We start from the raw sequence: 14196 nt of genomic DNA on the forward strand, positions 1-14196 counted from the left end.
AATCTTTCCAGATCAGCCAGGCGATTCCAGAATCAGATCATTCAACCATCTAAAGTGAAGCAGATGATTTCAACTGACTAGCTGCTTGTTCTAAGGCAGCATTGAAGAGACCTCTTGTGGTGTAGTGGTAGTGTCCCTATCTCTAGGCCAGTGAGGCTCAGGTTCAAATTCCTACCTGCTCCAGAGCTGTTCATAACATCTCTGAGCAAGTTGAAATGGGGAAAATATCTTTGAAGACAGCATCTCTCAAAGGTGGAGGCCAGTGACCAAATGAATTACTTCAGAACCTTTTGGGAATGTGGGGTATAGAATTAGACACAATACTGAAGCTGAACCAGTATCTTATAAAATTTTACTATATCTTTTTTAGTTAACTTTGTTTACTATTACTTCATTACTTTTCCTTCCTTACTCCAAAATGTGCAGGCTAGGTGGATTGGCCATGCTAAATTGTCCCATAGTGTCCAGGGTTGCGCAGGGTAGGTGGGTTAGCCATGGGAAATATAGGGTTACAAGGATGAGGAAGGGGTGTGGGTCTGGGTGAGATGCTCTTCTGAGTGGCGGTGTGATGGGCGAAATGGCCTGATTCCCCACTGTAGGGATTCTATGATTCTGATCTTTATTCCTCTATTTACAAAGTTTTTCCTTGTTAACCACTATCTCAAACTGCCTTGCGGCTTTCAACTAAGTGTGCACATGTACCTCTGAGTCTCTGCACCATCCTTGCAATAGCACCCAATATTCCATATTGCCTGTCCTGCTCCATCCCTTCAGAAATGTATCACTTAACACTTCTCTCACTAAGAGTGGGAATTAAAGGTAAAGTTGCCCTAGTCCTATAGGGCTGCTCTCTCATTACAGAAAGAGAGACAACTGGTGGTGGTTTAACCTGAGGGTCACCATGCCTCAGCAGGGATTGAGAAGGACAGTTCCTCATAATAACCTCAGCCTGAAGTGGGAATTTGAAGACAGCCAAGCTGAGCTCTTAACCAGCAGCTTTGGATCATTGAACTCAGGGAATAAGGACATTAAAGAGGTGCTGGAAGATGAGATGAGATATGATAAACGATTCTGGCACAGTGAGGGGAGCCTCTGGGGACCGTGCATTCTGAGGTCAGCGAGAATGAAGAGAAGTGGTCTAGAAAAACGGGCACAAAGACGAAGGTGATGGAAGAAGAATTCAATGTCATGTCGTGCCTGAAATTCATTAACAACAGGAACAAAAACAGAAGTTGCTGGAAAAGCTCAGCAGGTCTGGCAGCATCTGTGCAGAGAAAAAATCAGAGTTAACGTTTCGGGTCCGGTGACCCCTCCCTCAGAAGGAATATAGAGGAATAGAGATCAGAATCAGTTCTGAGGGTCACCGGACCCGAAACGTTAACTCTGATTTTTTTTCTCTGCACAGATGCTGCCAGACCTGCTGAGCTTTTCCAGCAACTTCTGTTTTTGTTCCTGATTTACAGTATCCACAGTTGTTTTGGTTTTTATTCTGAAATTTATTAAGGTGGGGATGCAGGGGTGGGGGATAAAAAAAACTGAGACCATTGCAGATTACTGAGGAAGGGTCACTCGACCTGAAACGTTAACTCTGATTTTTCTGCACAGACGCTGCCAGACCTACTGAGCCTTTTTTTTCCAGCAACTTCAGCTTTCGTTTCAGCAAGAATGAACTTCCTAAAGTGAAGAGGGGCAAAACCTGAGACCTTTGCTGATTGCTGAGGAAGGGTCACTCGACCGGAAACGTTAACTCTGATTTCTCTGCACAGATGCTGCCAGACCTGAGTTTTTTTTTCTAGCAACTTCTGTTTTTGTTCCTGATTTACAGCGTCCGCAGTTCTTTCGGTTTTTATTGAGAAACAGGGAGACGATGGTAAGAACTGGATGACTCGAGTCAGGTGTTTGGGTTTCGCTGCAGTCTGTACAACCCGGTGAGTAGGTAATTCTGCTTTTTCCAAGGACCTGCCCAAACCTGTCTAATGACAAGCCGAGTCCTGATGCTGTGTGTGTGTGTGTGTGTGTGTGGGAACTGCCGAGTTCTCAGGCTCCATTCCACCTCCTCCCAGCCCAGGGCACACAGCCAACTCCCACCCCCCCCTCCACCATCACCACTTCCACACCACACCCCGGCCAGGAATGCGGAGCGCACGCTGATTGGATGTCTCCAGGTAGAATTGGGAATGTTCAATGGATGAGGGGGTGGGGATTCTGGCGTCACTGGGACATGAATGAAAGTTTGGGTCAGGGAAGAGGGGGAAGTTTTACTGAAAGTTTCAGTCGGAGCCAAGGCTGTACTCACGTTCCCTCAGTCACTGTGACCGGTCCGACAGTCTGCCATGGAGGAGGCGCAGCACCTAAGCCGTGCGGTTGTGCTCTCACTGCTGTTCCTTGCAGCCGCTAGCCGTAGCCAGCAGGCTGAGGAGGGTAAGGCGAAAGCACCCGTCTCTCACCTTTTCACTGGGGAGTCTCAGGGTAATGCTGGCAGAGTAGGGTACCTGAGTCCGAGGGCAAACTGCGGGAAATCTCGGTGTGTTTCCAACGATCGCGGAGTTCAGCTATGTACCCTGTTTATCTGTCTTTATTTCTGTTTAACGTCCTTTTCTGTTTCACTGTGTGTGAATCCCTGTCTTTTCCCTGTGTGTTTGTGCACGTGTGTCTCGATCTTTTTCTCTCTTCTGTGTGTGTCTTTTTAAATTCATGTTACAATTTTTAAATCCATGTTACAAATCGGGAATCAGGGATTTGGGTTCTCTGTCTGGGCAGGTGTCTGATTCTCCCCTTCATAAAAGCGATTTGAGTTCGATCAGCTTCGGGCTGAGTTTTATCCAACCAGCGATAGCTCTCAACAAGACTGTTGCTTCAGTTGAGAAGCTGCCTGGGATTTAACTTTTTTTTTCTCCCTGTGTAACTTGGTAGAATGTGACTGCTGGTTGTCTACACCTGCCACTCCTTCCCTCCCTTAGTTGGAGTGTGCCGCACTGTGAAAGACTTTCTGGAAAGAAAGCTGTGGTTCACAAGGTTTTCGTACAGAGAAAGGCCGTTTAGCCCATTGCTGCTGTGCTGGCTGCTTTGGAAGTGTGTTCCAGTTCATAGAATGGAATCCATACGGTGTGGAAGCAGGCAATTCGGCCCATCGAGTCCCGACCACCCAATCCCTGTAACCCTGCATTTCAGAGGCTTACCCAACGAGCCTGCACAGCCCCGGAAACTATGGGTCAATTTACCCAAGCATCACATCTTTGGACTGTGGGAGGAAACCGGAGCACCTGGAGGAAACCCACACAGACACTTGGCGAACGTGTAAAACTCCAAGCAGGCAGTTGTCTGAGGCTGGAATAGAACCCAGGTCCCTGGTGCTGGGAGGCAGCAGTGCGAGCCACTGTGCCACCCCAAATTGGTCTTTCTTTTCCCCCCACTTTCCACAAAGCCCTGAGTTTCCACATTCAAGTATTCTATCCCTTCCCCCATCTCCTTTCTAAGCGGAGTAAGTGAGAGGAAAGCCCCCATTACTGTTTGTGAGCAATTGCATCAGCGTGTACCAGGAGGGGGGTTTTCCTTGGGAGAAGGAAGAGCTGCAAATGTTAAATTAAAAGCCAGAAAATGCTGGGAATGGTGATCTGGAGATGGATCAGTCTCCTGACAGATTATTGCTACAGGGACAAGCATCATCAGAACTTGAAATTCAGATCCAGATTTCCACCTGAAAACTTCCAGAGGCTGCCCCTTGGCTGTATCCAGCATTTTCCATTTTTAGCACTGAGTGAATGTAACACAGTTAAGGAGAAGGAATGGGTGAATGGGCATTTTTCAAATCATTCAGATATCTTGATTTCCCCATCTCTTAAGTTGGGATCCCAGCTGAGATCAGTTGTGATGGCACTCCTGGTGGAGCAGCCAGTTGTCGCTGAGGTATGAATTACCATTTGAGGTGATTACCAAAAGGTGCTCTGGAAAACCTGCAGCAACTTAACATCCTTGAGCAAGGATGGAGTCCTTGCTTTTAAAAAAAAAAGTGGACAATAAAGAAAAAGTCAGAGGTCAGACGATACCGGGTTACAGTTCAACAGGTTTATTTGAAATCACAGCTTTCGGAGTATTGCCCCTTCATCAGGTGAAGCGCTTCTGACGAAAGGGCAGTGCTGTGAAAACTTGTAACTTCAAATAAACCTGTTGGACGGTAACCTGGCGTTGTCTGACTTCTGACCCTGTCCACCCCAGTCCAACACTGGCACCTCCACAATAAAGAGAAAGGACAGCACAGTCTAGCAGTTTAAGATCCTGCACGTTTGAAGTGTGATGTGTGAAATGAAGGTGTTGGTTTAGATTTCAAAGAAGAGATTTAATCCTTTCGAAGCTTCAATGAGGCAGTCTCCTGTTTTCTGTAAGCAGATACAAGTTAAGAAACGAATCTTTCCAATTTCTTTAAGCTGGCAAGTGCCTCTGGTCTTCCTTTATGTTGGTTTTATGTATTATGAAAGATACTGCTGAGAATTAGGAATTGTGTGTTGTGAGTTGAATAAAGGGTAACTTTTGTTTTAACCTGTTGTGGCGTTTAAACATCTCAAAGTTAGAGGACCAAAAATTCACTGAAGCCCTTTTGCTGTCATTTCTCTGCATTTGATGCAGCCTTCCACATCCTGTTGCTACACCAGGCAACATTCTTGATGACCACAAACAAAATGATTCCTGTGTTCAGGAAATGTGAAGTTAAAATGCAGCTGCTGGAGTTCCTTTAAAATCCCCTTGTTTTGTGATAGCCTCTTCCCATTTGGCTCTTGACCGTGTTACCGAGAGGATGTGAATGATGTAGAAATGTTCCTCTAGAGCTGCTTTTCCTGTGTAAGCAACAATAACTCTCAAAGGCAATGTTGCTGGTATCCTGTTACTAGCTAGACTGGTTACTAGAGCTGGGGGTGGGGGCTTTGAGGCTGAAAGTGTATCTTTTTAAATATTATCTGTCCCAGGGTAAGAGTGATCAACCTGTTCCGTGAGCTCTGCCAGTGTGGGTATGTGACTGCCAGTGTGGGTATGTGACTCCCAGCTGAACTCTTGCTCATTTTCTGCATACATTTATAGGCTCATAAATGTTCACAGCACAGAAGGAGGCAGTTCAGTCCATCATGCCAGTGCTAGTCTCAACAAAGATCTGACTACACTTTCCACTTTTTTTTTACTACATTTCCCACTTAGTTTGGCTTGTTTGAATTTTATGGGTCAAGAAATTTGGGAAGCCTGTTTTCCTAAGCACTCTGGACCTGAACACCATTCCGCAGCACCCTGAGACTCTTGCAAATGAATAGAAGTGTGCGTTTAATGTTTGTGCAACCCAGGGGGTACATTGACATAGACCAAAAAGCTTTGTCATCCTTGGTTAAGAAATCAGTACAGAAACAGAATTCTGTGTACCTGGATACTTGAACTCAAAGCAGAGTGCTCGAATTTTATTTCAATGCCTGGTTTTAATGGTGAAAAGACAGGCTGCCATTTCACAATGGGAGCTCCTCACCAGATGCTAGCCCACTATTTATATCCAGCATTTTCTGATTTTTGGATATAAATTTTAAGCTTTTAAAGTCCGTTTTTTCCTGGGCTCCTTTTTGCTTTAGATCCTGGACTATTCTAGGAATTCTATTGAATTGTTCTCCTTGTTTCATTTACTACCTAAACAAAAAAAAAAATCATTTTGCAATTGGTGTTGCTTGAAACTCTTCTGCAAAGTGTCCTCCTTTTGTAGCTGCATTCAGCTCTGATAAAGTGGGGGAAATTGTAGCGTGTATCATGGGTTATTACTTACATTGTTATAGCTCTGTTCAACTGGAACACTGTCCATAAAGTCTCCATCTCCCATAGAACCTTTTCTTGAAAACGCATTTCCCTTTTTTTTTGACCTGACCTTCAGTGACCTTCTCCCCATGACTAGGCGTCTGTTCCCCATATAATTTCCTTGATAAGTTGTCTCAGGCAATTTTAAATGGTAAAGGGACCATGAGCAGTTTAATGAGGCTTTTTTTAAAAGAAAGGCAGTCAAAGCACTGGGGCTCATTTTAAGAATGCAAAATTTTAAAAAATTATACTTATTACAAGTTACACTTGGATGGAACATTTAGAACACTGTCCAATTTTGGTCTCCATATTATGAAAAGGGTATACACTAGAGTCATTGTATAGGTGCAGAGGTAACTTGCTAGACTACTGTCAGAACAGAGAGGATCAATCAGGAAATATTGAAACAAGTTGGGCCTTTTCTTTTCCCTCATAGAAAAGAGTAGATTTGTGGGTGACCCAATACAACTCATTGAGATTTTGAATGGGATTGAGCTGCAGACCAGGGCTATAAACTAGGATGATTACTAATAAATATATTTTTCCAGGGAGTGAGTGGACAATGGAATTCATTATCGCATGATGTAGATGAGTTGAACAGAATTGGATGAGTTTAAGGGAGAAAGAAATTGCAGATTATAATGGTAGAATTGATAAAGAAGGGCAGGAGGAAACCCTGTGTGCAGCATCAACAGGCATATAGCCTGGTTCAGCTCTGAAAATCTGTGTGGTGCTATGTAAAATAAACTTGCTGTAAGCACTGAATCTGATGTTTATTTTCAATGAGATTGATCTGGTTTTCTTTTTAAAAAATAAGGTGTCTAAGTGGTGCGGGTAAAGGGTTAAGGTCATGATGAAGGACAGCATCAAAGAGCCTTGGAGAACCTAAAATACTTCAAAGTAGTACTGATTAGGTGACCGGAGGTGGGACTTCCAATTTAATCTGTCTGCTCTATCTTCAAAATTCAGCATCGATTATTTTCTCCTTGGGAGAAGTTCTGATTGTGTTTCAATCTGGCTGGAGCAGGGGTGTTTATTGTAAGGCAATAAAGGAGTATTTAAGAAAGTGAACTTGTTACTCCTCTCACCTCGGGTGCTAGGTGATTGCTCCTTTTCCTACATTCCAATACGTTGTAGGATTTTGTTACACTCTCCAGTTAGAATTTCATGCACACTACCTGCTTGTCGGTCTGTAGTCTCTCCCTCCCAGTCATGTTCCACTTCCTCGACCAAAAAGAGCTGTCGTTGACTTCTCCACCCTGTTCCAATCCTTGATGTGTCATCTCTAACTTTGCTGATTCCCTTATCAGGCTCCTGTACTGCCTCCCATCTAGTCACACGCCATTAATGATTATTGCCTGTGACTGTGGGACACTGCCCTGTAAGTGACTGAATGAGCTGTTTGCTCAACAGCAGCGACACAAAATACTGCAGAAGCTTGAAATCTGACGTAAGAACAGATAACGCTGGAAATACGCAGCATTTCAGGTAGCAGCTGTGAAGAGGGAAATGGTTAATGTTTCAGGCCTGTGTCATTTCCTCTTGCTGATGAAAAGTCACAGATGTGAAATGCTTCTAACTTGTTTTTCTCTCTGCCTGATGTAGGAATGTGGGGAATGTGAGTGGCCATTCAGCCCTTTGAGCCTGCTTTGCAGTTCTATAAGATCATGGCTTCTCCAGTTGTAGTCTCAAATCCACTTTCCTCTCTCTTTTTTTCCCCTATCCTACAAAAACCTTTGACTCCCTTGTCTATCAAAAATCCCCACCCCAGCCTTGATTAAATTAAAGATGCTGCTTGGCCTCTTGGGGAAGAGAATTCCACAGAATAAAGACTCCCAGAGAAGGGAGAAAAGTCTCCTAAAAGAGACACGCTTTCATTCTTTAAGTTGTGCGTTCCCTAGTTCTAATCTCCTCTGAGATAGAAATAGCCTGTCAGTATCCAGCCTATCAATAGCCCTCAGGATCCAGACTTGGCTGTTAAACTCTGGTGTGTACTTGAGGGGGATTTTAAGTTTGTGAACCAAACCAGGAACTGCAATGATCTGAGGTGATCAGATTGCCCAATGAATGAGTTCAACTGCTATGATGTTGTTGGTGGTGCCAGCAGGTTTTTTAAAAGAAAACGCCTTGTAATTCTGGTATTGAGTCAAATAGATAAGGAAAGTCCCAGCCCTGTCATCTGGGTCAATCGAAGTTGCACTCAGAAAGCAGGTTTAGTGGGGATGGCGGGGAAGGGACGGTATTATGTTGGCTTCAGTTCTTGCTCTGGATATATGAAGTCAGCTTGTGTCCTGCTGGTGAAGGATAGGGTTGCTCAACTGAAAACAAAAAGTGCTAGAAATCACAGCGGGTCAGGCAGCGTCCATGGAGAGTGGGCAAGCTAATGTTTCGAGTCTAGACGACTCTTCATCAGAGATTATCCTCCTTGGATTGGCATCATTATATCGTATTTTATCACACAGTACCTCAGATCGAGTAGAGTGTCTGGGGGAGACTCATGAATTTCCTGTGGGATGTGCACCCCAGTAAAGTTGATTATTTCCAAGATAAGAAGGAAGATACAATTTGTGTGAGGGTGGGTGGGTGGAAAAGGGGGAGTTGCCATCTTCCTGTGATTGTTGTCTTTATTCTGTGGGTTTCTGAAGAGCCCTGACCCAACAGTCCCCTCGTCTGATTAAATGATGGACACTGTGGAATTTTGCTGACAGCCCACAGGAATGTTGAAAGGCCGAGTTTGCATCAGACACTGATTAGCCCCGACAGGTTGTCTGTGTGCAACAGTAAAAAGCAGATCGTCTGTCTTCGTCCTTTTTTTTAAATGAAAGAAGAGCCCTCAGCAGCCCACACCAGTTTGTGACATGCATCAAGTTTGTGGGGATCAGAGGTCACTGTGCATTTTGCTTTGAGTGTGCTTCCTAATAAGCTGCAGATGTCAGTGTATCCATGTTAAGAGTATGTGAGCGAGGGGACGGATGGAGTGCTGAGGGCTATAAGTGCCGTGTAATTTGATCTTGGTGCCAGATTTCTCAAATTTGATGAGGTTTTTGCAGGTGTTTTTAAAGTGAGAAGCTGGGGTGGCTGAGTCACAACCCATCACTGCAGACAGTCCCAAAGTTGAAAGAACTGGTTGGCGGGAACACAGTTAACCTGCGAGTATTGATTAAGTGATGCCAAACGTGGTGAAGGTTATGGAAAAAGGAGAAATGTAAAGAATTTCACAGCTTTTGAAACCTGGGATGGAATAAAAGACAGTGCACTAAGTATTTATGCACAGAATAAGAATGGAAAGTGGAAGCTGTGGTATTTGGTGCTTGCATTAACCAGTCCAGAGAAATATTGAAGTGTCAGGGACTCCAGGATTTTTGCTGGTGCTCTTCCTGAATCAATTAAACAATCTCCAGGAAAGCCTTCAAAAAATTGAATAGGAGCAATCACATATTGGGTATATTTTCAGATGAGTGGCATGGTGGCTCAGTGGTTAGCGCTGCTGCCTCACGGCACCAGGGACCTGGGTTCAATTCCACACTCGGGTGACTGTCTGTGTGGAGTTTGCACATTCTCTCCGTGTCTGTGTGGGTTTCCTCCCATGCTAAATTACCCATAGTGTTCAGGGATGTGTAGATTAGGTAGGTTATAAGGGGAATGGGTCTGGGTGGGATGCTCTGAGGGTCGGTGTGGACTTGTTGGGCCGAAGGGCCTGTTTCCACACTGTAGGGATTCTATGAATGTTCTATACTGTGACTTTGTCCCTTAATCACTGTTTGTATTTCACCTACACAGTGATTCCTTTCAATGCATCATTGAATAGAAAAATTGGCAAATGTTCTGGGGAGGAGCTGGTACAATTGCAACATTTTACGAAGCATCTGGATGGGTATATGAAAAGGAAGGGGTTTTATTGTCTGTTAGCTCGCTGATCCAGTTGTCCTGCCATGTGCGGATGTTTTGTTACCTTTCTAGGCAACGTTATCAGTGCAACCTCGAATGGAAGCACTGGTGTTCTGCTTCCTTCCGGATTTGTATGATCCTCTGGTATGATGGTCTTGTCACTTCTGGTTCTGTTGTTTCAGAGGGATGTGGGCCAAGTTCTGGTAAATGGGAATAGGTTAGTTTAGGTTATCTGGTCAGCATGGACAAGTTGCACTGAAGGTTCTGTTTCTGTGCTGTACGTCTCTGACTGATATGTTCTCAGATTTGATTTTCTATATTTGAATGCATTTTATCACACTGTATAGAGATTGCCCTTTGCTCGTTCTAACATGGCTTGTGTACTCTTGTCTTTCAGTTGTCCTGTTGGATTTTGCCTCGGCACATGGAGAGCTCGGCTGGCTGACTGACCCATACAATGCAGCTGTAAGTGCGTAGGCTGTTTTGGGGTAACCTCCCCCTGCTGTTGAGTGTACTTAAGACCGAGATTAGTAAGAGAATCAAAGGTTACAGGGAGAAGGCGGAAGAATGGGGATGAGGAACATATCAGCCCTGATCGAATGATGGAGCAGACTCAATGGGCTGAATGGCCTAATACTGTAGCAATATTTCATGGTCATTGAGCCACCCAAATCCATCCCTGTGCTGCACTGTATTTCTAGGGCTGGATTTGTTTCTCAAAGTGGGGGTGGGAGGGGATGGCAGTTTTGAAAGTCCATGGGGAGAAGAGATGTGACCATCTCAACGGGAGGGGTAATTGAACTGGAACCCACTTTTCTCACTCGCATTGATTGGATACAAAATCTAAGCTGCTCACTTACTTCCTTTGCATGTCTTTTTTTTCTCCCTGTCACCTCTCGACAGCTTTGTCCTCCTAAGCAGACAGGGATGCTTTCTGGGACATAGTTTTACTCTCGTCATTTTCTCAATGGCTGTTCTTCATCTCCATGTATTTACTGGCTGTCCAGCTGGGGAGGCATTGCCATGTTAATGCAGTTGGATCCAATTGTCTGACTTCTGACTGCACTTACTGTTCAAGGATTGGAGATCATTGGGGCAGTCTGAACTCCTGTCTCTCAATTGGCATGATGTATCCTCCTGTGTGATTCCTGGGCTAAAGCATGGTCACTCAATTATAGCCACCCATGTGGGGAATTGTGTGAGGGAGTTGGCTGGGTGGGGGAGTGCAAAATGGAGAATAGGCTTTTTCTGATAAGAGTAAGATTGTCAATGGGTTGTATGCCAGTGACACACTGGAGTGTTGTTGCAAGTCATTGCCTTCAGAGGTGTAGAAAGGAGATGTGGAAGGCAAATAACTTTTCTTTCAATGGAACTTTCCACCTGCAACTCTGAATGGCTGTTCACTTTGCAATTTTATTTTCTCCCTCCTGTTCTTGTTTGCAGTGGGATCTTCTTCAAAACGTGTGGAACGACACCCCGATATACATGTACTCTGTGTGTAATGTGGTGGAAGGTGATCAGGACAACTGGTTACGGACTAACTGGATCTATCGCGGAGAGGCTCAGCGAATATTTGTCGAGCTGAAATTCACTGTGCGCGACTGTAACAGCTTCCCCGAGATCGAGACCTCTTGCAAGGAGACCTTCAACCTCTACTATGTTGAGTCAGACTTCGATTATGGAACAATTTTCAGGAAGAACCAGTTCAAAAAAATTGATACCATAGCCCCCGACGAAGTCACAAAGAAAGAGGACTTTAGCACCCGAAACGTGAAGGTTAATGTCGAGGTGCGTGCAGTGGGCCCGCTGAAGCAGAAAGGCTTTTATTTAGCTTTTCAAGATGTTGGCGCCTGTGTTGCCCTCCTGTCCGTGCGTGTGTATTACAAGAAGTGCCCAGCCATGGTCCGCAACATGGCCGCCTTTCCAGAAACCATAGCTGGCGAGGATTCCCAAGCACTGTCCGAGGTTCTCGGCTCTTGTGTGGAGAACGCAGTGGCCCACGAACCTCCAAAGATGTACTGCAATGCTGATGGCGAATGGCTGGTCCCAGTTGGGCAGTGCATGTGCAAAGCTGCGTACGAGATGATGAATGGAACCTGCAGAAGTAAGTCCTTTCTGTGAACTCTCTGAGGTTGTATAGAGTGAGGACTAACCCTGCAATATAGTTTGTTTCCCTCCATCCTATGACCTGACAGAGGACGCAGAATTCTGTATCACCAGGGCTGTACATGGGTCCCAGTCCATATATTAATACATGGCTCAGGATTTAATCTTTGTTAATACAAACCTTTTTTGCAATTAGGTCACGTAAATAAAAGGAATTCCAGTGACAGTTCATAGAATCCCTACAGGGTGGAAACAAGCCCTTCAGCCCAGCAAGTCCACACTGACCCTTAGAGCATCCCACCCAGACCCATCCCCCTAATCTGCACATCCCTGGACACTACAGGCAATTTAGCATGGCCAATCCGCCTAACCTGCACATCTTTGGACTGTGGGAGGAAACTGGAGCACCTGGAGGAAACCCACGCAGACACAGGGAGAATGTGCAAACTCCACACAGACAGTCGCCCGAGACTGGAATCGAACCCAGGTCCCTGGTTCAGTGAGGTAGCAGTGCTAACCACTGAGTCACCATGCTGCCCATTAATTCCTGTGTCCCAGCCCTGTTCAATTGTTTGGTGGTTTGCCTTGTTCTGCACAGCTCTGGTTTGAAGTGAAGTTGCATTCATTAAAGCATGTTGGTATGGTCCATACCCAAGTCAAATTTGCAGCCTGATCTCAACAGAGAATCAGCTCATCCTGGACTTGGTTCTGTCAGAAGTGTGTGTGTGTGTGTGTCACATCTGTGTGCGTTCATGCATACAATTTATTTTCATTTTCGCTTTATTTAAATTGCACAGATGGCCAGTTATGTTGGGGTTCAGTCTCAGGAGCTGAACTCACTTTGATGCAGCACCACAGAAGGTGCCTGGGTGAGACAGTGTTGAACACTGAACAAAGCTGCGCTGTAAATTCTGAGGAGGGGTATGTCAAACACTGTGGCCTTAAGGTCAGGTAGGTGGGGTTTGTGGTGGAGTGGACAATCGGGGAAACATAGTTGTCAAAAGAATTCATAGGGACAATGAACACTGTTGTGTAGCGAGTTTGTTTAATGAGATGTGGCCTCCGTCACTCATCAGTGATTTACTGGAGACCCTCCCTATTTCTGGGCATATGTGAAATTCCATTACGCTGTATAGTAGACATTCCACAGTCTCTGCCCATGTTACTAGTAAAGTTCTGTGTTTTTTTTTGTCAATTCTTCAGATCTTAGGCAGTTTTAATGTAATAACAAGCCCCATGTTGTTCTCACTACTGACTGGGCTGAAATACAGTCAAGAAACCTGGGGAGTTTTAATTTATTTTCTGTAATGCTTATGCAATGCGTTGGGGAGGCTGGAATGTTAACTATTTTAGTTCTGATTGCTTGGTGTAACTGCAACGGTGAGATTAATTTCCACCTTTGCTGCCAGCAAAGAATTCTTTGCAACAGTCAAAGGGTGCTGTCCTTTTTTTTTGATGAATTGACCCATTTAGACACCACATACCTTGGGCTGTGTCTCCATAAACCTGTGTGTGTCTCTCTCTCTTTCATATATCTACCTGCACCAATGTCCTTCCCTGGGAATAACTTTTCTGTGGGTAAATAAAATTTTCCCCACTTTCTTGATGTTGATTTCCTCCTTTTTTTTTTTAAGTGACCAAATCAGTTTTGTCCATTTCCCTTTAGAATCCTGAAACTCTTCATTGGGGTCAGCTCATTGTGCTTCAGTTTCCAAAACCAATTGCTTTGTTCTGACAATAAATAGGAATGAGAACATACTTGTTCTGAACCCATCACAAACTCTGGTTAAACATAAACTATTTGTATGAATGGTCCTCTTGGTAGTGTTGATGTTGTTTGACGCCTAATACCAATCCCTGACATCAAGGTCTTTTTTTATTCTTTGGTATATGATCTCTTTCAAACCAAGAAGCCATGCAGTCCAATTGCAAGGTGTTTCAGTTGGGCAAGTGAGATGTATCAGGAGCTTGATCAAATCATTTTTCTGTCTCCTGGGTCCGCAGCTCTGTGTCAGTTCTCTGGGAGCAGTCGTTTCTGTGCAAAGAAATGAGAAACAGGAATGTTTGCTCGAGGAGGAGGAGAAACTGCTGTAACTGTAGGGAGCTTGGGTGTATCAACCCATTTCTGCTGTCTAGGCCTGAGCTGGGCTTTGTGTTGCTTTTGGCTAATTACCTTCCACTTGCAAAACAGGAAGTTAGTTGCACTTTGAGGTGGAGGTAGCATTATTTGACAAAGCCGTTGAATTTAATGGGTCGCACATTCATTAGAACTGCCCTGTCCATATGTACATTAAACCATTGAATATGCTGTTGTACAGGTGGAAGTTTGGCTTTTGTACCACACCACAATCGACTCTCGGGACGACAAAGGGAGTCTTTCTT

At 44.6% G+C, this 14196-nt stretch overlaps 1 protein-coding gene across 2 annotated transcripts in view; it reads left to right on the forward strand.

Annotated features, from left to right (window-relative positions):
* The first annotated feature begins 2107 nt into the window (after positions 1-2107).
* epha2b (eph receptor A2 b) overlaps positions 2108-14196 on the forward strand; it is a 49836-nt gene continuing 37747 nt past the window's right edge. The window contains exons 1-3 of one of the 2 annotated variants that reach the window (XM_048615128.1): positions 2108-2165; positions 10106-10173; positions 11152-11812. In XM_048615128.1, the coding sequence (XP_048471085.1) occupies positions 2156-2165; positions 10106-10173; positions 11152-11812 (739 nt within the window). In that variant the 5' untranslated portion in view covers positions 2108-2155. Of the gene's footprint in view, positions 2166-2220; positions 2422-10105; positions 10174-11151; positions 11813-14196 lie in introns of those variants that run through there. The other variant, XM_020514335.2, reaches the window with a different exon arrangement.

The sequence above is a fragment of the Rhincodon typus genome, chromosome 31, assembly GCF_021869965.1.
Source record: "Rhincodon typus isolate 14 chromosome 31, sRhiTyp1.1, whole genome shotgun sequence".
NCBI classification, from domain to species: Eukaryota; Metazoa; Chordata; class Chondrichthyes; order Orectolobiformes; family Rhincodontidae; genus Rhincodon; species Rhincodon typus.